General features: G+C 37.9%; 1 protein-coding gene across 1 annotated transcript in view; it reads right to left on the minus strand.

Annotated features, from left to right (window-relative positions):
* LOC140235926 (signal peptide, CUB and EGF-like domain-containing protein 2) overlaps positions 1-27171 on the minus strand; it is an 81186-nt gene that overhangs the window by 22949 nt on the left and 31066 nt on the right. The window contains 5 exon segments of the mRNA XM_072315918.1: positions 1551-1667; positions 2303-2425; positions 3296-3418; positions 5366-5488; positions 7085-7201. Coding sequence (XP_072172019.1) covers positions 1551-1667; positions 2303-2425; positions 3296-3418; positions 5366-5488; positions 7085-7201 — 603 coding nt within the window.

Here is a 27171-nt window from a genome sequence, read left to right on the forward strand (position 1 = left end):
TGTGAGAATTATTCTTGAAATTTAGAAAGTTGTGATATGTTAACAGCAAAATCTGATCATGCAAACTTTAAAAGACCAGACAGGTGATTTGAGGGTTGCTGGGTGAATTTAGCTAATTTATCTACTCGCCTTGCTGTAGAATGAGATTTAGGAACTACAACATTTGCAAAGTAATTTATGTTTTGACATTTTGATAAAAATAAAGTATTTTAGAATCACTCAGTATTCTACCTACGAATGGTCTTTTGCTTTTAAATGTTCCCCTTCCCTTTCCCACCCCCCCCCCCCAAAAAAAAGCCAAGTGATAAACAGTTTTCAAGCGATCTGTTGAATGGAGACAATGAAATTATTTTTTTGTGGGATCCGGAATTAGTGAAGGATTTCCCATTCATTTTTTCATCAATTTAAAAAATTTTTAATTTAATTCCTTCCTGAGAAATTTGGAATACGCCAATCCTAGTTTTCAATTTCTTCTTTTGTCGTTCATTTTCGTACAATGTCTATTCGATTTTACAGTCATTTGTGACAAATTTACAATTCAAATTTGGCCGTCATACTCGCTGCATACAATGTTAAATTTTCCTTAAAATTGATCTCATAACTTTTCTGTTGTGATTTTTTTTTGGTTACTTTATATTTTTTCTTCAGTCCTGCACGATGCCCAGGCATATATGATGGGCGTTTTCGTTTGTGACAAAGTGTGGTTTTTTTCTCTGCGTGTGAATGAAAACAGTTTAAAATGAATGGGGGTAACCTATATACGTTAACGACGTCGTACTGATTGTACACAAATTGCTATGCTTGGGACTACAATCATAATTATTGATTATGTCAATCAGAGGTCTCCATTTAGCAAAGTTCTCACATCATGGTGACTAGGAAGGCACGTAGATAAAGATACAGGCAAGTGTTAGTATGAAATCAAAATGTCGCTAAGGTAACAATGATCGTACATTTCTAAAATAGTTTACACAAATCATTTGGTCCCTTTCTCATTATGTGTAAATAAGCTAATGCACATAAAAACCTCTTGTTAGCATGAAGAAATAGGTATTTTCAACACACTCATTAAGGATATGGAGAAAGAAGTAGTTGAGTAAAGTGGTAGCAACGACCGAATATTGATTAAAATCACTTTTGTTGCAAGCTGATATGTATGTACACATATATCTCTTGAACAACACTAAAAGCATTAAGGTGCCTCTCATATCTTGCAGGATGACAATTCTAATGAGCAACATTCCGATAAAGCAAAGCTGCATAAAGGAGCTACCATTGACTCCAGTTGATTGAATTGAATTGAAAATTGTATTAATTCAAAATTAGAAGTTCATCATTAAATAGCATTTTGAAATCAAGCGATATTTACGAATAATCCTTATACATAAATAAGAAAATTTAAAGTGATGAAAGTGATCGAATTGATGTTTATATAGAAATTTAAACTATATTCTGTCGAAGTGAATTGGCTCCCGAGGGTTCTAATTCGAGGCCAAAGTAGCCACTCGAACTGATTTGAGCTAGATTGTGTGGAGACGTCCAAAGCCTACCTACACACGTTCTCCCGTCCGTGTGGAGATGATATTTCTCGTGGCAGCTACACAGTGGTCCCATTGGTATGTCTCGGCATATATGTTGGCATCCTCCATTCCCTATGGCACAGGTTGCTATCGAGACAGAAGAGAAAGTGACACACATACAGTCGATATTCCACCAGTCCTCCATGTGCACTAAGAAAGAAGTTTCTTCATAAATCGCTGTACGCATGCGTAAACCACTTGCGCATACGCATTGTATTTACTCTCGCCCAAAGTTTTAGTTAACCAAGTATTTCGTAGGAAAATGCTGAAGAATAGGTGAGTCTACAAACAATCAACATAAACACATAGACTCACTCACAGACACTCACAGAGAGAAATCCATATCTTTCACTGCAGCTTTGGAATTTGCTAGAGCTATAACTTACATTAGAAACGCATATGTTATTTTCGAAATGCGTAGAGGTAATTGATGATAAGAATAGACAAGAAATATCTTTAATCAGATATTCTAAACCTGGAGATATCAAGAAGTCTATTCGATGATTAAACTGTCATCCGACAGGTTATATTGAATCCTGGTCCTTGGGCTCTTCAGGCATTAGTATCTCCCTTGGTGAGCCTTGGTGCGAAACTCTGGAGTTTGTCAGATCAGATTTCATCGGAGCTCATCATTTTCCCCCTATGTTTGGGATCAGATGAGTCCCCGATGGTCAGTGGAGGGGGGGGGGGGGGGGGAGGGGACGAAAAGGTGGGATACTTACGAATGCAGCTTCTGGTCCCGGACAGTATGTAGTCAAGTCTGCACTGACATATGGACTGGTTATTATCTATGTCCACGCAGAAGTGTGCACAGTCCAGGTTCGGGTTGCTACAGCCGGGCTTACCTGCGAGAGGAAATTACCGTGCAGTTGATATTTCAGTTCTGAGTTGGGCAAACAACGCTGTTGTTGTTTTTTACCCCAACTGCGTATTCATTTTCTTCACAAAACAACGTTCTGAATCACATTACACATACTCACACACACACACACACATACACAATAAAATAATGCCTTTTTGACATCGTTTATAATCTACAGAATATACATCACTTGTTTTGGTAAATAACGTTATCGTTTCCTACTATTCAAATCTTGTTCGATTCTCTCACGATTGCCCTTCTTAGTTTATTTCTTTCAACGTTAAATTTATTTGTTAATACACAAATACGCAAAAATGTGCACAAATACACAGATACGCAAATCTAACAATTATTGTCTAATTCGATTTCTTCTTTACATTGTTTGGGTTTCAAGCAAATGCATTCCTGTTTTTCAAAAAAGAAATGATACATGACTTTAATTGTTGTTGTCAAAAACGGAAATAAAACTGCTTGAATCACAGTTTGTTTGTTTGTTTGTTTGTTTTTTTCAAGTTACGAATTACCGCATAATATAAACAGCCTGAAGTAGAAGTATGTCATACGCGCATGTTCTAGGATATATTGTAAGAGAATGTAATCTTTTGAATTGTTCATGAATAAACAAATATTCTAGAATGAATTAATTGAATTTCATGATCTCATTGGTATTTATTAAACAACACACAGTATTCGCTATTCAAAAATGCAAAATTGAAATCAAAAGATAAAAAGTTAAACCGTTCTTTTATAATGGACTTATAGCTAATAAATAGGATTTGATGAACTTTGCAATTCGGTATTTAGCAGTCGGTAATAGTATTAATATGTTTTTGGATGAAATACAGAGACTTACTTGAACATGTCCTCCCGTCGACATTGAGATATCTGGATGGCTGACAAACACATTCGTAACTCCCAATCGTATTGACGCACTGGTATTCACAGGTGTGTTCGTTTGTTGCACATTCGTCCTTATCTGAAATATAAAAGATTTTTTTTTTTCATCTCGGTCTTAGCAAATACTGTATGATGAAGAAAATACATTTTCTATCATTGAATTGGCATCATTTCGCTTCATTTCTTACACATGAGAAAGATTAGAAGGAACTGGTTTATATTCATTTAATCCGAAGAAAAAAAAAATCAGAAAGAAACTTCAAACGTTTAAACTACATCTAAAATGCACTTTGAGAGAGTGTTTATTAATTGTCCCCGTCGATTTGTACGAATGTATTTTGTAAGATTTCAACTGCTGACTTACATTTTAACAAATATGTCAGAAAAAAGGGACCATTTGGGATTCGAGTCTGCCATCGACAGCTTTCCGGGCAGCGACACCACCAGGATATGCCTGGTTGCCAGCAGAGACACGATGAACTTGGAACAAATACCCAAGCTCCGAAATTCCGACATTGTTATATGTTAAGATAGTCCAAAGCGGAGGCTTATTACATATTATATTGAAGATATGAATATTATGAAGATTTTGGAATGATTTACGGATTTTTGAAATGTGTGCAAGCAAAATAATTATTTATAATAACTGCAAAAGTCTCGAATGAAATTGTGTCTTACGACGAACTTGAATTAGATAGCAACTCCGTAAGTTGCAATCTTAGGTAAATAGTAGTCCTATACCTTCATTCGGCCTTCATAATTGTCTATTCTATTATTATGTCTAATTCTTATCTGACCAGCATGCTTCATTTTCAAATCTTGTCCTGGGAATGCATTGTTGAAACGACATTATCAGTTCTATATTGTGATGTTACGTCATTTACTGTTTTGCTTTGTTGCTGTTTAATTAACTTCAATAAAGATGATAATGTACATAATATGTACTACATAATGTGTATTAGGAAAACAGACGGAACACAAAACCGAGGAAATGTAGATAATGAAATAGGGAAAAGGTTGGTTGGTCGAGTGTTGTGATCTGGCAATGAATGGTTATGTCATGTCTATACGTTAAGAACTATATGGCGAAAAGTTCTCGAACTTCTTCTTTTTTCACACTCTTATTCTTTTTCTCGAAATTAATGAAGGCTAAAGCTTCTGTGTCGTAATAGAATTTCGTCATTATGAATAGCTTATGAGGGAAATTCCATCCTGAGTTTATGTTGCCTTGAATAAAAACAGAAAAATCAGAAAAGTAAATCTGTCATTTTTTAGGAGGGAACTGGAAAAACAAAGAAAGTTAAAAAAAATATTGTTAAAGTTTAGAGATTAAGATGAGTTGGCACCTCACTGTGATCACCATGGGGAGCAGCACTCGATTCGCTTTTCAATCAAAAATTTGACTTGAATATACAAGGTTCACTAATCTTATTTTCCCAAATATTTGGGCACATGCACACAGAACTTACCTGCCAAGAAGGGCACACAAAAACGTATCACTCTTTTCACCACACACACACAAAAAAAAAAAAAGGTTTGAAGAATTTTTTTTAGAGAGGAAAAAAAAATAGGATAGAGTTTTCCTTAATCAAACAGACTGCAGCTTTTTTTTTTAATAAAGTTATTGAAGACTGAATGACCCTGGTGAAAGATTACTCCAAAAGTCAAAACGACATTGTTCTCAGGAATACCAAATACTGAACACTATACCTCCATAACTTTCTTACATTAATCTAAAACACAGTTGAGGAGAATGGTAGCAATGATATTTTTTTTTCAAATCTACAAAACGAAAAAAAAAAAATTCTGCTGAGAGGAAACAAATCCTCCATCATAAATTATGGGAGGATGATGCTCTGCCTGTTCAATGTTTTTTGTTTGTTTGTTTGTTTTTTGTTCAGATGCGATTGATCGTAGGAAGATTGAGCCAATTAAATGCTTTAAGTTTTGAGCTCAGTGAATAAAAAAAAAAAATATGCCGCAACAATACCAGTAGCGTTTGGCCAATCATAAGGACTGTTCTTACCTATACAGTCTTGTCCTTCTCGATCTAACACGAATCCTTCATAACAAGTACACTGATAGCTCCCCGGCGTGTTCACACATCTGTGAACGCATCCTCCATTTTTGATTTGGCACTCGTCCACATCTGATCAAAAGTTTGAGAGAAGAATTTTCGTGAAAAGTGTGGCTCCATCCATAAAAGATGATAAATACAAAAAAATGCATTAAAAAAACCTTAAACATGCGTCGGCAAATTGTTCGCATTTCTTCAAATGAAAGATAAATACTGAGTATCAAATAGTAAAAGTCAAAATCGATTCTGTGATGACGAGCATACAGTGAAAATAACATCGATGGTGAGGATAAGCACAATAACAATACACAGGCTGGGTGATTTTTTTTTTCATCAGCCCTAGTCCTCTTAGTCCTTTATCATCATAATGATAGATGCTCATTTTCAGATTAATCAATAAGTTAATTCTTAACACGCATAAAACTGATAATACATGAGCGCCTTCTCATCCACTACATAATAAAATCAGATTTTTAAACAGTAATAAACAGAATGAAAGTTAACTTTTGGCCTGGGCCACTTTGAAGGAGAATGAAACCCAAATGTAAGTAAATTATGTGGATTAAGTGAACGCAGCAATTAATAAGTACGACACTTTAGCGAAGTTTGAAGAAAATCGGATAATCCACTCAAAAGTTAACAGTCTTGAAAGTTTCAATGCCGCCGATGCTGGGTGAAAAGACAACAACAATCCGTGACGTCATTAATGGACAACGATTCAAAGAACATTCAAAGAGATTTATTATACTTTCTTATTTCTACCACAGTTGTGGAATTTTCTTAATAATTTATTTACATTGCTGTTATTGCGGACATCACGAAATGTTGATGTCATCTCATCCAGCAATGCATGGTGGCACCAAAACTTTAAAGATTCATAATTTTGAACAGATTGTGTCACTTTCCTCAAACTTTCATGGTGTGTTCTATCTGATATTGCCGCATTTACTTTATCCACATATAATGTCGGGATGGGTTTCATTCCCATTTAACAACTTTGAATCAGAGATGAATACGACACAAGGGAGCATGCTAATCGTTTTTAATCTTTGACGAATATTATAGTGAACATTCACAGATAGATCAAAGATCTTTGAGAACATTGAATATTCATTATGGCTCACAAACAATTTGAACATCCAGCGCGTCTTACCAAAGGCACATCTAACTCTTTGCAAACTGCGCGTTTCATTATTTTCAAGCCAGTCTGATTGGTCACTATGCGCTGCGCGCAATCGCTTCGCGCCGTGTCCGCAGTGTCAAAATAGCAGCTCGTTGCTCAGCTCACGTTGCTCTTAAAAAGATAAATAAATAAATAAAAATCATAAACTGATGGTGAAACAATTATTCTGCGGTTTGGTTGATTTCTCTAAATTTTGGTGAAATGTTACCATGGTTACATCAAAAAACTTTCATATAGATGGTTACCAGCCAACGAGGATGTCCTGTATTTAAAGTTCCCTGTCAACAGACATAACTTAATTATGAGAACAATAATAATGTTAATAATAATAATGGTAGTAATAATAATAAACACAGGCAAACAAAGTAAATCCATTGGACAGAAGTATGCGTGCGAGTAACCAAGGCCGAAGACACATTACGAACGATGTCACTTCCGGTCACGTGACCATATTGGCAGAGCAGGTCTTTGCCAAATCCACTCACCTGTACAATTGGTGCCTATCCTTGAATAGCCGTTCATGCACGAGCATCGATATGATCTTCTTGTCTGAGTGCATACCTCGTTCTCTCTGCAACTATGCACCCCATCATTGCACTCCGCTATCTCTGTATTGTCTGAGAAAAAATGGTCACCAGTCTACTATTGATTGGCACGTCCGTTCGAGTGTCTGGGGCTCACATTACTGTTCAGTGTTATGGTGCACTACTACAGACACCCTCCTTCTCACACATTCACACATTCACACAAATGCATACACATACACACACAGCCCAAAATTAAACGCGGACAGAAACGGATAATTCACAAGTTGCTTCAGCGTAAATATGGCATTTTCAGCGTCTCTGAGGTGTTTGATTAACGCGAGAGGATGAACAAAGAAAAGATGTCTTTAAAACTGAGGCGGTTCCTAATGAAACCTCGCTATAGTTGAAAAATAAAAAACAAACTAAGAACTCACAAAATGTTTCACGTTCGTTTGAGCGTGTGTGACTTCAATGCCTCTTTACACAAAGACACAAGCATAATGTATACATGTATGCTTATGCATACATACATGCAAAAATACATAATATGTATACATACAAGCGACAGACATCCTTCCAAAGAAATCGACGAGATGTCACGAGTCAAAACGAGAGAGAAAAACAAAACTCCGTGAAAATTGCTCCGAAATACTTTGAGCTTCCACACAAAAGTGCAACCCCCCCCCCCCTTGATTCATTCGATTGCCGACATTAAGTAAACATTCCCCCAGACAATTTATAGGCGACATCGCTGTCAAAGAAGGAGTGTGAGTTCCGCCAACGTTTGTAGAGAAGTTTGACGAATTGGAAGCTATAATGAAGATGACGATGAGGTCGCCAATCTAAACACGATTCTGTGATTGCCAGTCCCGAGCCTGAGCCGCTTCGCTTTAGATCAACACGGCCCGGAAACTCAATCCGACCTAGAGTACTCGAGTCGATGTGACCTGTAGACACCGCCTGCCACGGCGTTAGCCATTGACGAGTGGCATGTCGCACGTGTCAAAGCTATGGCACTACGGCTAACCCGCCCTGCAGGGGTTGAAAGGTCCCTCGCAGAGCGGATGAATGAGATGTGTCAAGAATCATTTGCATCATCATGGTGACGTTGATATACTATTTCACCGTCATCCCTCCCATCAAACACGTGTTTCCCATATTCACCCAATCACCACGTTCATTATCGCTCGCGAAGTCCCGTTGCTAAATCACCCGGAGCAAGTGACGCCGTGGTGAGAAAAACACGCTCAAACAAAAGAGCATGCGAGTTAAGTGTATCAAAATTACCCTCTGCTAGTCAAAGCCATCCGCTTTGCTAAGGAAAACAGAATTTTTGCGAAAAGGAAGGCACATACCATTGTCAATTCTCTTGGGATGGGTAGAGGGAGAAACATTAAAAAAATGCAATAATGCAATGTAACAATGTGGTCACAGTTCATCGGCTGCACTATTGTAAATTAGTTCCGAAGAGACCTTCCACTTAACTAGTGTAGCAACCACCATTAATCAAGATCTGTTAATTGTCAGACACCCTTGTTACAACTGCTGATCTTTTAAAGACGTCTGTGATCAATAGTAAAGCAGATCACATTAGTAAATTATAAATTTCTTTGAGTTTGGAATTGCAATAAATTAAAAGGCCAACAGGATCAACGGCTCTGAACCGAGAACCCCAAGAATTAGAGTCCGTGGTATTTCTTAGGCCAGACCCATTGAGCCAAAATAGTACGTCAAATTCCTGCAAGTGGCATTTTGCGGCCACCAGGTTAAACTACGAACAGGTGAACTTTAAAATGACATACCTACAAAATGCTTCATGAAAAAAGTACTGAAGTGGATTTAAAGATGGAAAACTTGTGGAGCGTAAATCGATGGACATTAAAATGAGGAAACGCGATTCCAACGATTAGAAGTTCAGCGATGCGCAAGATGCTGAGCGACAGAATGAAGACGAGGTTATCCCTTGGGGTTACTATGGAGACCCTCCTCCTCCGGAAGGAGGGTGGATGTCTTTATTTATTCATAACTTTCACAAGAACATCCATAGCGATACCAAGGAATCAAGAGGTTTCGTATCATGGCTACCAAGCCGGCTCATCGGGCTGACAGAGCATCCTTAACGATCCGTCATGCACTCCACAAGTTACAGTGAACATTGGATCGAATTCTGAGAGAGAGAGGTAAAGTCAAATAGAGCGAAGAAAAGTGAGCAAGAGGAGTGGGTGGGGAGCAAGATTTACCGGACACAGATGCTTAAGATATAATAGCGGGACTTAATAATACATTGTACTAGCGAAAGGAATAATGAATAATATAGGAAGACACATGGGAAGAAATTTAGAGAAAGAAGCAGGCTGATTACAAAAATGAAAAAAAAAATGATGTCTTTATATGATGGAAAAACACAAAATTAGAAGCAGTTTAATACTTCAGGTCGTTGATCAATCTACAAATATGACAAAGTTTTGAGACACTTGAGCAACATGTAAAAGATCGCTGTTTGATGTAATATTCATTCATTATATTATACTTATACCTATATTTATACTTAAACTTATACTAATACTTATACTTATACTTATACTTACAGTATACTTATACTTATACTATACTTTATATTCTATATTGCATGGCACAGATTTTGACCTACTTGCTATTCACTGGTGATACTATCCAAAGCTAATTTGCAAAGCTAAGTTAACTTGCACTCGCACGGTATTGCAGGGCGGACAGACATTAAAGCAAGATGTGTTCTTCATAACATCCCTATATACCTTTTAAAAATCTTTATAGATGTTTTTCCGGAGGGCGCTATCATTAGTAGAGACCATCTACCTACGGTTGTATGATTAATATGTGTGTCATTCAATACTTTTTGACTATCATTGCAAATACATGATTTCAACTCGAGGAGGGCGAGGAAGGAGGGCGATACTGGCAGGAATGGTTGTGCCTGAGCTCCTACTTGTCCTTGACGGAATACATTAATACATTTCCTCAAGAGCATCCCGAAAATAACAAGTGAATCACATCGCTCATTGCTGGCGCTGTGTACCGACTTTCATCCGGGTTAGTTTGCTCCCTGTCCTCACACAGTCGCTTCCGAGACTATTGTTCTCGAAAGAAGTCGATCCAGTTGCATGGGCAATCATGCTGGTCTGGGCTTAATTCGCTTCGGGAGATGACAATTTTTTTTCTCTCTCTCTATCTTTCTTTTTGGATGAAAGTTCCTGTTCATGAGACAGCGATTAATTTCGGCGGGTCATTCGATTCGCCAGGGCTGCTTCATTGGATTTCATCGCTCCGAGCTCTCGGCTACAGCTCAAAGACTGACGTCACACACCGTGCTTCTTTCATTGGACGCCGATTATACTGTTGTTCGCATCCGGGTACTTCATACCACAGATACATTAATTAATTAGCAGCTAGGTTCAGTCGAACGGGTTTCGCTGACAGGAACATGATGCTCTCCGGATAATTCCCAAGGTCTGCACCCGCCGTCTCGTGAACTCCCATGACCTGGAGTATGTGGGACTACGGCGACAGACAGACGCGAGGAGCCCTTGATGACTCTTAGCTCGAGCGACACAGACTTGAATGATAATAGGGCGAGGAGGCAAGACGGGCTGTTTGTACGGACAATGTGAACGAAACCGGGGAAGTGGTCCTTATGGATAATGTAATAGAAATACACTTACTGGTGTAACCTCGACTCACGCTGAATTCTAAGTGATTATCCCCGGAAAAGGAGGCCACTTCCTGGCTGAAAACCACCACTTTAAGGACACTTCTTAAGAGGGAAAATCCAATTCAAAGATTAAATAGGGTGGATCGGAAATCCAAGGGGACACGTTCTGGATTATAGACGTCACACATTTTCTCTGTTGGCCAGTCGCAACAAAAACAGCAGTGACTGCATAATCAAGTAAGGATGACATTTGCAGACTGCATGTATACTATCATGTTCGTTGCCTTACTCCATCACGAGGCGACCGGTGTAAAAACATACATCAATACACCGCAGACTCGACAACAATCTCCATCAACACTGACCTCAATTTCAATTGCAATACGACATGGCCAAAAGAAAATGTTGCGCTCAGAAGACGTTTTTTTTTTTTTCACTTTTTCGCAGCCCTTTAAATTTAATGAGGAGCATGTTTAAAGAGCACATGCAAAACAAGCGTTTCGCACGCGCGGTCATGAAACTCCCGAAAAAGGGAGCAATCGATTCAAGGAGACGATAGGAAGAATTCCGAGACCCTGCCATATCGCCTGGCTGCAATCCAAGCTCCAGAAAACCTCGACATTCAAGTTGTAAACAAGGCAGAACACCCTCAGCCAAAACAAGCACGGTGAAGAAAAAATCCCGAAACAGACAAAATGCATTACTATCCATGACTATATAAACAGGAACACAGTGGAGTGTGGTGATGAGTAAAACCACTAGCGAGCTGTCTGTCGTAGGAAGAATTGTACAAGCGGTCATGTAACTCTGAATTGAGTTCAATTGATTTTGAAGAAGCAGTTTGAGTAAACTATACACTGTTCTGTATTCGTCAACTTGGATTCTATTCAATGGTGTGAACGTGTACAGAGTTAATTTGCAGACAACATGACGGATGGACTATAAAACGTGAAATTTGAATTATAAATATTCAGATTTCAAATGCCACGTTTCTGCAAACAAAAAGTGAAAAAAAATCTTATATGAATGATATCTGAATCAAGAGTAAGTCAATGCATAGTTGTTACCTCATTAACAGAAAACTGCGCTGGTGTTAATTCAACAATGACACCGCATGGTGTTGATTTGGTATTGCTGGTGTTAATGTTAATGGTATAACACCCGTCCAGCTTCAATATGAGACCACACCAACTGGTGTTACTATGGTGTAAATGTGTTCACACCTTTTTTTCAAAAATCAAGTACTTTATCGGAAAATTCTTGTCTTTTTGAAGTTCAAAATGAACAAGAAAAATTGTAACTAAGAAACTATTCAAAAAAAAAAATACTTATTTTCAAATGACACCCGGAGGTGTTAATCTAACACCATAAATGAGCACCGGAAATTAAACACCAGCTCGGTGTTTCATATTTAACACAAGACTTTTTGCAGTGTACCACAAACACATATACACACAAAAACAACCAAATATTGCACGTACGTACTTCCCCTCAGTCATAAGTATGCACACACTTTCTAACCTATATGTATAATACAAACTGAAATATTTCAATGAACTAAAATGATATCCCCACAATGGACACAGAGCAGTCAAAACCAACATTATGTGTAAACGTGTATGTACGATGAAACGTCAGGGAATTAAAGGTACATAGATGTATCTGTGTGTGCGTATGTGGATTTGACATATAAAGACATGATAAAGCATTCCTCAAAATTGGATGAAATAATTTTGAAATACGTGTAATGTCAAAGAGCGATAATTGTTTTGAACCAGACGAGTGCTCATAAAAATAACAGCCCGTGAACCAAAATCTTAAGATAGAAGGAAACTGACATGGCGGCGCCGTTGAGAAACCCGGACACGTGTCTACTAAATATTGCGACACCTCACTCAAAGGTCACGTGATGCCGCGTATACCTCCAGTGGCGCCACCGAATGAGGACTAATGGAGCGGACTGCTGTTTGAAGTGTCCTCAATACGTACAACCTGTCCGATAATGTGTTAAGGCGGGTATGTATGTGTCGGACGGGTAATTTCGCGCGGCCCGTCTGCGGAGGGCACGGGGGTTAAGTTCAGGCTGGAGGGGGTAGAATGAGGCCACGTGTAACCCAGAGCTGTGAGCAGGAGAAACAGACCGTCCTCTCAACGATGGAAAAACAGGAAGCCAAATTCGTCGAACATACCCGTAGGTCGTACTATTATAATCACAGAGAGGCTGGCGTGCACGTCCTCTCGTCTTGACGGTTAGCCTTGACTTGATTGAAAACGAAAATAAGAAAAAATAAAACACGAAAAGAAAAGCAAAACGTAAATACTCTATGTATATACTATAAACGTAAACTCTATATTTTCTGAATTGGCGCAAAGAATGCATTATGTCATGACCATGCACTGTGTAAACACACATACGTGCACAATGTCCGCAGTCAGAAGTGTGGTAGTTAAAGCATTCTGTTGCAGTTGATATAAAAGCTTCAATGGTAGACAGTCATATCTTGCTTTATTTGAGTGAGCGATTCGTCTTCTTGACTTTGTGTATTCATCATGTGTGTGTGTGTGTGTGTGTGTATGTGAATGCATGGGTGTCTGTGTGTGTGAGAGAGTGAGTGTGTCTGTGTGTATGCGCCCGCGCGTGTTAGCATACGTATAGTATTTTCATTAGCTTTCATTATATTGTTGATGATGAATTAATGCAATTCTTTTCGAATATCATAGTAAAATATCTTTAGTAATATTTTTACTTAACTTTTAGGCAAATAATGCTCTTCTTTCGAAACTGTCACTGGTGCCGTCCATGACATTTTTAAAGCATATCAAGGACACAAATCTTTTTAAACATTTCGCTACTCGTATCCGTTGGATATTCAGCTAGCTGATTTCACTCGGCTTATAGCCAAGGACGGAAACCAGGAAGTATAATATCCACCATTTGTTTGTTCAACGCATGTTCAAATACCTTTGTAATACAATCACTGAAAGGTTTCAGGCAATGCCCTTTTTGGAAGACGTTGAAAAAAATAAGCCAGTCTGCCAGTCTGATCGATGACGATCAACGTCTTTTGGTCTCTGAAAGTAAGGAGGTACTACGGTTCCCCGTTCGTTTGTTTGTTTGTTGTTTGTTTGTTTGTTTGTTTGTTTGTTTGTTTGTTTGTTTGGAGTGGGTGATTCCTCTAAGAAAATGCAACTACGGTCATTCATTACATAATCATTAATATTACACGTATACTAGAGAAGGATGCCTCTCTCCCATTCCAGTCAAAACAACATGCTGCAAATCTAACGATCCTTATTAATGAGTGAAACAAATTTGAACAAGTTTAGGGAAATTTCTTTGTTCTTTACTGATTTCTTTGTGGTCAGTTCGTTCGCGTCTTTTAATTTAAACCTTCAGCCGCAGATATGAATTCATATTCCCTTTTCCTATTTTCATTTCCAAACAACATATATTACAAACGTCAAAATAATGGAATATTCCATGCAACATACAGTGTCACATGAAACGCGTAAGCGTCTACTATATATAATTCTATATGACTTTAATAGCTTTTATGATTACAAGATATTACTTTACCTTTGATATTTGTTTCCCTTTTGGTTTTATGCATTATATAATGCAATGTATACAAGTAAAAGTGTGAGTAAGAGGACAATATAAGATTCATCAAATATAAATGTCAAGACATATTTCTGTTGGGTCTCTAGCACTTTCTAGCTTACAGAACCTGTCTATAACAACCTGTGATTCGTGATCTTATTTTAAAGAGGAGGGTAGTTTAGAGTTTCTGGTAAGTTGAAGCCAAAATGATCAAACGAATCGTGCTTACAGCTTTTCGCTCGCGCACGCTTTAGCACGGACGGATCGCCAGCCGGCTGACCAGCCAGCCAGCGCCCAAGGATATGCAAAGTCCCCACTGATTACCCACTTATATTGTGATGTTTGCATTTCAGATCTTTTTTTTTTCAAGTCACAGTTGTTCAAAAACTAACATTGAAACCTTTGGGAGAATTTTTGGAACTCATTAAGTTATCTCGACAGCCGTTTTACTGTATAATACAGTATACAACAATTAATACAATGCCCCATTTCTTTCAGTCTACTGAGGGTGGCCGCTATATATAGACAAAGACTTCAACATGACTTATCTCTCGGGCGAATTGTTTTGAGTAGCCGCGTACTGTAGGTGGCCACTATAGACAGGTGTTTGCCATAGACAGGTTTGACTGTATTACACGAGGAGTGGGTACATTACTACTTTGTCCATTAGGACAGAAATTTGACATCTGTTAAAAAAAAAAAAAAAATCTCCTTTATCTTCACACTACAAATTTTTAAAGTCTGAGAACTTTTGAAAAGTGAAAAAAGTCGTTTTTAATGGAGCTTGTTGCTATGGTGTTTTCTATGACCTAGGTTCCTACAACAGTCTCTGTCACTGATCTTTATTACCTGTCTGAATTCTTGTCATAAGGCAACGCACGCAAACACACACACACACACACACAAACAATCACACACACATTTTTACAAATTACATTACAAGCAGGATATATGACGGAAAAAAAAATCGAATCATGCCATAATCTAAAACAATCTAACGACATTATCAGACTTTCGAGGTGATGGGTTTCAAGTGATTTGTTATCATCAAATGCAAATCCATACCGATATAGGGAGATAAGTGAGTGTAAGCAAGGCTCAACACTAACTCTTATTCCTTGGGGGATCGTTTTGGCCACTAAAATCTTCGAATATGAACTTTTGATGGCCCTAAAAAAAGTAGTTGCCCAAAATAAAAGGAAATATGAAGATTCATCGTGAAATTTAGTTGCCCTGTCCGGCCAGCAAAAACATATCGCCATTTTGAAAATTGGATGGTCTGACAGTAACTTTTAGGAGTTTCGGACACGGCTAAAGTCGAGCTATGGTAAATTAGTTTGAAGTTAATCTCTCAGTCAGATATAGGGGTTGAAAATTGTTTGCGTTGCAAAAGTGTTACACAGATTCAAACGATATTCAACATCTCCCAGCAAGAAAAGAAACAACCCATAAAGGTAAGCGTATATCATAATGATCAATCATAATTCCGCATTTCCTCTTTCGAAAAGCTTCGAAGATATCCGCTCACAACAAAACCAAAACAAAAAAAAACAAAAAACAAAAAAAAAAAACAATCTCAAGAGATGGGGTAAGGGCAAGGACACTATAACCACTTCTTGGCCTTCTGTAGCCATCCTGAACTTTTCAACCTGGCCAAGGAAGAATCAACCAGGGTTGAATAAGAGGGCGAGTGGCCACGCTGAATCCTAAAAGGGTTCGGGCACCCTTGCGCCATTTGGACGTAGCTCCGGGTAATATCTCGCCATCGACCGCCACGCAGTCAATATTCCAGACATCGTAATCGTGCGAAATAACAAAGATAAATCGACAGATATCTTTCTTTAGCTTGCCCTGGAGTGACTGTATGTTTTATCCATATTACAGCCAAGGTCAAAAACCCTTGGAAGGCATGGTTGTCACGTGACTTGCTAAGATGTTGTGCGTCTTAGAAGAGGTTATTACTTTCTCGGATTTATTCATACTATCGATTGTCTAATCCATCTTGTTGACAACATAAAGGTATTGAATGAATGTAATCATAGGTGTCGAATATGCATCTTTTAATATAGAATATGAATTTGACATCATTCAATCTATATCGCAATATTCACAAATGATAATTTTGAAACACTCTATTGACGAAAGCAAATGAAATGTTGTGATAACATTCAAAGTTCTTCTCCGAGTTTATTATTGCATTAAAGATAAAATACATACAATATCTATCCATCTGCTTTGTTTGGTATATTTGTAACATAATCAAAATTTGGGTCTTACTTTGCTAACTCCATCAATGAAGCAGCCCTTAATTTAGAAGGATTTTAAAAAAAAAATCAATTTTATTGTGACTAAACACCGTATCTTGTTCTTGAGTTTTTGTTAGTGAGTGTTGAGGACTGGACGGCAATCAGAGTTTGCTACATACAGGTGGTATTTTTCTTTCTGTTTTGCAAAACTACATTCGAAAATTAGAAGAGCAGTGGTCTTTTTGAAAAGAAAAAAAAAAGAGTTGTACAGCATGTATGTACGGCAATATACGGACAAAGGGCACAAAGTGCAGAAAACTCTGTGAGGTGCATTTTTTTCCAAATCGAAGCTTAAACTAAAAGAAAACCGTGTTAATATCCAACTTGCGCAATTGTTGACGAAAGTGGTAAGTAAAAAGCGATGAAATGAGAACGAGATAAACGTGGCGAGGATTATTGAAGTGCAAAGTCAAATAATGTATGGTGTTGGCGATCGCCTTAAAACCGTGTCTCCCCAGCTTGATGCTAGGTAAGACATTTTTATGAACTCTAAGGACCTGGTTTGAACGTGCTTTCATTCGATTTGGGCTATTGATCGTGGCGGCCCGGGAGAGGAAAGGCGTCTCCACTCGTAGACAACGTAGACAGAGGTGCAACCTGACAAGAGAACATTTTCCGAATGAGTTCCTGGGCAAAGCTGGGAGGTCACATCTCTCAAGGAAATATACAAGGTAGGATTGCTGCATGGCTGTCTTTCGTTCAGTTTCCCAAAGCTTCTATTACTACATACACTTTCAAAGATTACTAACCTACTTTTGGTTTCTTTACATATTGCATGTTAGAGGATAAGTGGTCCCCGGATGACCAATATCTCAGCACTAAGAGATTTCGCTATAACACCTTTGTTGCTGTCGTCGCTATATCAAACCTTGTGAGTTATCTACACCTGATGTGAACTTACTTTCGTGTCTCATCAGACACGATAGGTAAGAGCAATTCAATTGACTTTAGAGGGCACAATAAATGAATCTAACCTCTTCAGGACAGTGATGAAAACATCTCCTGCTGATCAAGCCCCCTCCCCTCTTCCGAAAGAGTAGGTTTCAAGAAATTGGTAAATGAATTGGTAAATAATTGTGACCGATTGCAATAGCTGGCAAGAACAGGTTAACCTCCATACCGTATATTAGCATGAGCAAATCACCATATACTCAGGGTTTGCTTATTTGTTCATTTGTTTTTGTCCTTTTGACAACATCAAGCTTTTTGCATTTTGTTTTGTTTTGGTTTGTTTGTTTTGTTTGTTTGCTTGCTTTTTTGTTTTGTTTTGATTTGTTTTGTTTTTCTTTTCTGCTTTGGTTTATTTTGTTTTTGGGTGGGGGTGGGGTTACAGTTATATCTTTTCTAGAAATTCCCCTGAGTAAATCTGCCAGACGCACTTTAACGAAATCCTGGACTGTGAAGATTGAGTGAGATGTGAATGACTCCACTCTTCGTCGCCACTCGATCTTCTCACCGAGTTTCGGGAGCTCCTCAAACCTGACACGATTCTGGCCAATAAGAATGCTAGCTTACGCCGACCGCAATGTGTGGGACACATGCAGACGGGGAGAGGAAAAAGGCCCGCCTCGTGGTTAGTGTCCTTTCGATGGCGGGACGCGGATTACGGAAGGAAGTTTTCAACTCCCTCGTCTCGTCAGGGCTTAATGCAGACGATCAAACAGCGTGGGGATCGGGTGATCAGCCGGCAGGAGACAGCTCAGCTGGCCGTGCGTAATTGATGATCGACTGCGACACAGTTTCTGGCTGGCGAATGTGGGTCCCGCAGTTGAATTGGCGGTCAGCGACTTTTAATTCGCTGTCTATGAATCATGAATTATTCATGAGGCTCGGGCAGAGTTTATTCAAAGTCGAAATCGTTTCGTACCATTGCTTTCTCATGTCTCTATCCCTTCTACTTGCTTTATTCCTCCTTCAAAGACATTTGCGTTGACCTTGAAAGTTAAATTCCTTACCAAGAGGAAATTTAAGTACACAAAGTAGGCCTATATACACTTATATTTATACCCTAATAGCAGAGACAAGAAAGAATGACGCTATAATGACGCTGTCGTCAGAAAGACGTCGTAAACTGTCGACAACAAGACATTTTTTTGCTCAAATAGAAGACGTACAAAAGACATCATATTTAGACGTCAGAATGACGCCATGAATATGTCGCAAACTGAAATTTTACATCGACAAATTCGATAATTATATGACGTCACAAGTACGTCGGAAAACTGACGTAAATTTACGTTATTAATTAGTCGCTAATATAACGTAGTAAATACTTTGCAAAGCAACGTAAATCTTATGTCATTAATACGTCTCATCTCTAATATGACTTGATAGATACGTTGCAAATCAACGTAAATTTTACGTCTTTTATACGTCGTAAATATGACGTGAACACTACGACTCAAATCTGACTTTTTCATCTTAGTAATACGTTACTAATATTACGTAATAAATATGATGGAAACTGACGTAAGGTTTACGTCATTAGGAGTTCTTTCAAATGACGTGATAAATACGTGAAAATCACGTCATTTTCTGGTCACTATATAGCACCCAGTTGACTTTAGTTTCAACCAAATCAAAACGTCTTTTTGACGTCAGTCTTCTATCGGTACTTTCTCACTTATTTTTTTTTTCATAGAAACAAACATAAACTGTATCACGAAAGGAGTGCACAAGATCTCGATTAATTTCAAGCCTGAAAATGCGAAAATTTCCAACGTGTTGGAGCGGGATACCCCCCCCCCCCTTCCACACCGTCCCTTTCACATTTACCTGAATACTAGTTTATATTTTTCATAATATTCTGATAGAAACAAAAATCTAACATCCTATCAAAAGTTTGCACCATATCTCTGAATTTCAGGTCTAAAAATGCGAAATCAAAATCGAATATTTAATGAAAAATGGGTAAGACTCTCATACCCTTCCCAACACTCACCTCCCCCCCCCCCGCACGTTTTCCTGAATATGTATGTGGGCAAGCCCACATATTGCTAAGATATTAGCAAGTGGTAACCCCTCCAGAGATTGACCCTGGCACCCCATCTTCGAATGGAAGAGTCCAACACTTTCTTTGGGGTTGTTATCTCCTCTGCGGGGTGAAAGCATTCAAGACTTGCTTTTCACCACAAGAAGTCTGCCATCTCTCTCTCTCTCCATCTAAGGTGAGTTCAAACATTTTATGGTATATTTGCTACAGTTACTTGGTAAAGATTTTAATAGTGAGCAACTAATATCATCAGAAGTAGACATTTTATCCTGAGTAGATGCTATTGAAGGTATACAAAAGAATGGATTCCAAGAGAGCACTCTACGCAGCCTACAAAAGTTGAGACATAAATGGCAAGCCTGAGAAATTCTACAAATTCGATAAATGCAGCCGAGTTGGCCATTACCAATATAGTTTCATTGTGAATAGCCAGTAGATTAATTGCTTTAAAAATGGACCACTTGGTCAGTTAAGCTCTACGTGTCTTGCGATTGTCTCATGAAAATAATGTCCTTGGTTATATTGTATACTCTGTAAATTGACGAAGGAAACGAGACAATTATGTCAGTTATCAAATATGTTTCACAAACTATCCAATAACTCAGTTAAACTAAAACTACAGGGTATACAGTGTTACATATTGTCATAAAAAAATGCAGTACTCCATGAGGCGTACAGGAGGGTATATAATGTGGGCCTGTTCAATAATTATTCTAGAAAATATTGCGAGTTGTTATGTGTGTCTGTGCATGCAGTGATGGTATGCATGTGGCTAGTGTAGTAATGTGACTCAATGTGCATTGCAATGTCAGGGCATATAAGATTGTAAAATTAGACACTGCAGTGAAGAAAAGTCAGTGTACGCTTCATTCTAACAGACTCCATCAAGACAAAGAAACCTCAGTGGTCTCCAAAGAAAGATACGCAGAGGAAAAGATAACAGTTTGATGGGCTATATGGGTACTTTCACACGGGAAGACTAATACACCACATGAGACAGCGTATGCGGGAATGTCCCTCGAGGGAATATGTTGAGACTGGTGTTGAATGTTATAATTGTGTGTAGTGTGGATACCGTGTGCCATAATTTGACAATCCAGGTTGAGGGATGAGTAATAGATGACTGTCTCACACAATTCTAAGTTAGATACTCCTCTTTAAGTTTTGAAGTGTTACAGTATATGATAATACAGGATTGTATTTTCGCTAATGAAATTGAGTTGTGTGTTGTGGGTGTCAGCAGAAATAAGTATTATTATTAGGTATATAAGTTTGATGGGGGAGACGGAACTAGAATTAGAGTGTGAACACTCCTCCCACTGCCGGAGTGAAAACCACTGGTATGGACACCAGCGAGCCAGTGGTTCTCTCTCCAGCCCTGTGGTCGGATGTTGATGTGATGTGGTCTTGGTCACTCCTCTCCTGCCTCTCGCCAAGGTTGAGATAACTCTGTACCTCGGCAGTGTAGATAGCTTGCTACTTTCTTCCCCCTGCCTAAACAAAGTCTTTGTTTTAAGTTTTGGACACCACTTGGGAAATCGAGAGAGTTTATCTCCTCCTTTTGAGGAGCCATCTCGAAGAGTGCTGGGAAAAAGAGAGGAGATGTTTTATTTTATTTTAGTTCAGGAAGACAAGTTAGAAAAGAACCAGTCAGTGCAGATTGGTAGTAGAAATTTACAACAAATGTCAGTGTTATTATATGTAGCCTGAAAGAATCCAGTCATTTGAGTCATCGAATTGTTTTGAAGTGAGAAGGAATAAGTTTAAGGGCTATTTCCATATGGATTTTTATTTGTTTTGGAACAGAATGGCTTAGACAAAAGAACAAACATTTTTTAATTAGTTACATAAGGAGTTGGCAGGATAAATTGATTGGAATAATGTTGAAGTTAGATTAAGTGAGTTGTAATTTTATGACTAATCATGATTTGTTTATTTGTAGCGCCGATGAATTATAGGCATTGATATGGATGTAACATAAAACTGCATTCTTACCTATCGCACAGCTCTGTGGGATGTAATCGGTAATAGAGATAGGAAAGGGATCAGTGAGAGATTGTGTTATAAATCATATACCTAATGAGTAACCGCTTTACAGCTAAATAAAGAAGGGTGTATTAATTTAGTTGTTTACAGCTGGGAATAGGGTAGGCAGACAAATAACAGAGTATATCACATATGTTGTTTTGTTTTCACACAGAGTGAGCAGTTCTCACTCGTAATTACAGGCTGGTAGCACTAAGCAGATGTTGTGTAAACACGGTGTGCTGACATAGAGCCGTAATTGTTGTACATGATTTTGTTTATAAGTTGTTTGTGTTTTATCATTTGAGTATTCATTTGGTCAATAACGGAATAAAAGATTCAAGACTTGCTTTTCACCACAAGAAGTCTGCCATCTCTCTCTCTCCATCTAAGGTCTACGAGTGCGAATGAGCGAGAGGTGGGCTACATGTATATTTTTATTTTTTACTCGAATATGTCACCAAATTGGTGCACCAGATCTCTGAACTTTAAGTCTGAAAGTGGGATACCCCACACCCTCCACCGCAAAATCTTCCTGAATATCTATTTTTCCTGTATTTTGAAAAAAAAAAAAAACATAGAAAAAGTCTCTGAATTTCAGGTCTAAGAAATGCGAAATCTCCCTAGTGCGGGAGGGGATGTCTGTCCCCCCCCCCCCACACACACACACACACACTTTCCCCGCATATTTCCCTGAATATGTATATTTTAACTTTTTTGATTATACAAGCAAAAATTAAAGTATTTCATCAAAGGGGTGCACCAGATCTCTGAATATCAAGTCTGAAAATGCAAAAATCCCCCCTTGTGGGAGGGAATATCCCACACCCTCCACCACACATTATTCTAAATATTTTGGGGTGTTGCGTTCGTTTTGTTTTTGTTGTTTGCCTTCTTTTATAGAAAACAAAAATCGAATATCTCACCAAATGTGTGCATCTCTGAATTACAGGTCTAAAAATGCAAAATCTCTCTCGTGTGAGAGGGGTATCCCCGTCCCTCACCTTCCCCCGGCTATGTCACTCCGCTCCCTCGCACATATCACTAAGGTTTTGCCCCCCTCCCCGGTCATGAAAACGGATGGAAGCCCTAAGCTAATTGGGGATAATTGTTTTAATTGACGTAATTCCAGAAATATCACAAACCCCGATAGAAATAAGGAAAAAGTTACAGACAAAAATGCCCATATTACCATTTAATTTAATTTTTGTAAGTACACATCGCGCGCGTTTGCTTATTACACGTGCTTTTATGTGATGACTATCGCCGATCACCCCCCCCCCCCTTGACTCCTCGGTACGGATTTACGTGCGTGATTTGAACTCGGGTCCTCCGATTGGGAGTCTCGAATCTTATCCACTAAGCCACAGCGCCTTCGTAGGTATCTATCGTTTTCTATACTTTTTATCACATAGTAGCCAGATACAGGAGCATGGTTACGTCGTAGATACAGGTTGCGTTATGTTGCATTAATTTCGTTAATAGTAAAAGCTTACCATCTTGGGGGGGATGTTTCAGTCAGAATTCAATTTGCTCATCCTTTTTTTTTTATCAAAAGGAATGTAAAGGAGAATGAATTAAGATTAGACATATATTTGAATAATACACAGGAATCAAATATAACAGTAGGTTCATGTTATGACAAATATAAAAAGAAACATAATTATACAGACATAATATTCTGCGGAAAGAACAACAGAAGTATCCACTCAAAAGAATTCTTCATGTAAATACCTTGGAACTTCGTATATGTGCTTTTATTATATTAACGATGTCTCTGATGAATTTTTCAGCACTTCTAATATTACCATAGCAATGATATAATATAATATTCTACCCTCACCCTCATTCGTAAACCATCATGCAAATTTCCAACTTTTGCCTATACATGGACCTACCTGAAGACGTGACGGCAGCATTTGTGAAAGAAATTGCAGTTCAACAACCTTGGAATTGGGAGTCTTGAATAAAAGTACTCGGTCTCTTGAAGTATCCAAAAACTCTGGCCGTTTGCCTCTGCAACGTCCATCGGGTAATTATTGTTTTCACTATGTTTGTGAAACAAGAAAATTGTGTCTCATAACTCAAAACGTAGGTAGTTAAAACGTGTCTCAGCATTACGCCAATTTAAGACACCCATTCTGGTATTTTGGATGAGAGAGTGCTACTATCGAGGGGATTGAACTTACCTACAAAGCTCCTGAAACCATTCTAAGAGAATCAAACGATAGACCGGAAATTAAAACTTCGCTTTCTCGCTTAATAAATTTTGTGTACCCACATCTGACCACATTACCTTGCAATTTACTGACCAACAACTCCCCAAATCAACTCACACGGTCTGCATTGTATTCACAATCGTCTACGCCACTTCATAAACATTAAATGTTGGAATTTAGGACTGAAAACCTACATAGTATGGAAATTTGGGGTGAAAATCTCCTAGGGTGCTGATCAAAATTCACATTGTGAGATTCGCAGAAATGTGGATTATGAGTGTGACTGAATCCTGTTTGTGAATGAGACGTTCCGCAAGCATAGGCCTACATAGAAATGTCGATGCTTTGATTTCATGTGTTTCACATATATATATATGGCAAGAAAAGGCAGCTTTATCATACAAGCACATACAAATTTAAAGATAAGCATACAAAGTACAAAGCCAGAGTTTAGTCAACTTTTGGGACCATGGTTGTGGTTGTGGTTGTGCTTATAGTTATAGTTATAGTTACAGCTATAGTTATAGTTATAGTTATAGTTATGGTTATGGTTATGGTTATGGTTATGGTTACGGTTATGGTTATGGTTATGGTTATGATTATGGTTATGGTTATGGTTATGGCTATGGTTTTAATAGTTATGGCTATGGATATGGCTATGGATATGGTTAGGGATTCTCGGTTCCGTTAGATCAAATATGTGGGAGTAATGCCCTGCCTAAATGTAGTTTTAATGCTTGATTTTACATCAGTATGTAATGTCTAGAGAGGAAATTAATTGATTTGGTAAATGATGCTTATCATTGCTATCGGAAATGGAGGACGTGTCATAGACCCTGAGTTAGTAGACAAAGAAATAATAAGTTTCTATCCTTAATTGCCGTCCTTAGGACACACGATTTTAGCTTTGATTTTTTTTTTCTCTTATATCCCGCTACACCTAGCCCGTATTCCAGACATATGACTTTTAGTTTTGATAATAATAATAACAATAATAATAATGATAATAATAATAATAACAATAATAATAATGATAATAATAACAACAATAATACTAATGATAATAATAATAGTAATAGTGATAATAAGGGTAAAATTTATGCATGCTTTCTTCTTTTATTGTGCTTCGTAGCTTGAGCACCAAATCACGCATTATTATGTGAAGCTGCTATGTCATCATTCTCTGATTTGTTATCAATAATTTTGAAAACATCTTTACTCCTCATCCCAAACACTATAAATGCTGAAACTCATCATCCAGTGTTTATCCAATTTATAGGTGTTTAGTTGTAAAAGTCTGAAAATCATCCGAAAGTCTCCTTAAGTTAAATTACCTTTGGGATATTATTACTATTTCGCTCCGGTTATCTTAATACTAGTCAGCAGTACTGTCAAAGTTTAACAAGATACCTTTTCTAGCTTCAAGAGTGATCAAGACAATACTGCAAAACAGGGAAAGAGAGCACTATTTATGCAAGAATCATAACTTTAAAGTGAACTTTGCAGTCAAGCGTTGCTTAAGTGAGCTTGAACCCGGCAGTGAGATAAATAAGTTGATCCTTGGCTTGGTTGGTCGATGACTCACCCCGGTCTTATCTCGTGGGTGTGTCCTCAGGGGGCCGGAATGCCTAATTTGTTGTTTGATATGTCCGCGCAGACGATCACGGCCCAGTCGCCATCCATCACCCGATAGTTTCCTACCCAGCGCGCCAAAACAAACACTCATACAGAAAAGCCCGGGCAATTACTCTTGATCTAGTTTAGCCTACTTCGAAGCTACAACTTATTTATTTTTATTCTACACTGCAACTCGCTCACATGATATAATGTGTGAAACGGTTGTATTCGTTCGAGTAAATCACACTTTTCCGAAATGTTAAAAGGGTCCACTCGAATTTTTTATGGAAAACTTCGTTTGGTATCAGTTCCCCTGTACAGCAATCGTTTTAAATATATTTCAAACTCACTTCATTATGACTTGCTTCATAAATTCACAGCAATGCAGGACTCTTCATTAGCTTTTTTTTACTTATAGATCAATGAATCGCGCCCCCATTTTCATAAATCTGACCTAAAAATTCTACCTTTGCTTATATAAATATATATATGTAATTATATATATATATGAAGAGTTTGGTTGCAAAAACCGATAAGTCCATTTTTGAAGATTTTGAAGTACGGTCTTTGTAATAAAGTACAAAATAATACCTTTTAAATGATATATTGGTCACTACATAAAGGTACATTTTTGAAGTTATGGTCAAAAGAAGCACATATTTTCTTATTATTCTCTTTATTTTTCTTGACCTTTAATCGCAAATATCTCCATTTGGCAAATATGGACTTATCGGTTTTTGCAAACAAACCCTTCATAAATATATATATATATATATATATATATATATATATATATATATTGGTTATTTATTGGTTAAAATCTGGTTATTGACGAAATATAGAGTCTAAGCAATTTTAACATAATAGACTTCTTTAGATTGTGAGTAGTTTTACATTGAAAGATAAAATGATGTATTTATATCACATTGTTTATAGGATTAAACAAAAAGTCGCCAAAGGGGCTAACAAAGGTGTATATTGACTGCACGGAATTATTCTAAGCTGACAAAGGACATTGGTGGTTATTTCGATAACCATTCAATGTCCTGGAAGTTATAGCTGGAATGTTGAATACAAACGGCCTGGCATGAAACTATAAGGAAGTTGGGTATTTAAGCCAACTGTTTCAAATGACAAGTCGTCTGCAACGTAAAACGTCCCGAGGTGATTCTGTGATAGAGAACGTCCATTCATTTCAAATTTTACTGCCAAACAAGACAAAGTATTTCTCTCTAGGCCAAAGCGCTGTAAAGGAGATTTACGAGAGTGAGTTTACTCCTGACAGATGTGAGTTTATAGACTCCATCCTATCCTCTATTTCCCGAAATTCTCGATCAAAAAAAAAAAAAAAAGAATTTAGTCATCATTTCCGGTACTTTGCTTGCTGCTTTGGTATTGAGATTAGAAAATATGGTAAGTTAAATGAATGGCAAAATGCTTTAATTCCGTTAGACAAATTAAACCTCATTCTTTCGCAAACCGCCGACAGAAAGGATAAAAAATACATCAGCTCACGCAGCTGGTACCTAATTTTCGGTTATAGGTAGTTAATTCCGAGAGTTCGTTATTCCAAAGGTTTGTTAATTCGAAAGTTAAA

The sequence above is a fragment of the Diadema setosum genome, chromosome 12, assembly GCF_964275005.1.
Source record: "Diadema setosum chromosome 12, eeDiaSeto1, whole genome shotgun sequence".
Classification (NCBI taxonomy): domain Eukaryota; kingdom Metazoa; phylum Echinodermata; class Echinoidea; order Diadematoida; family Diadematidae; genus Diadema; species Diadema setosum.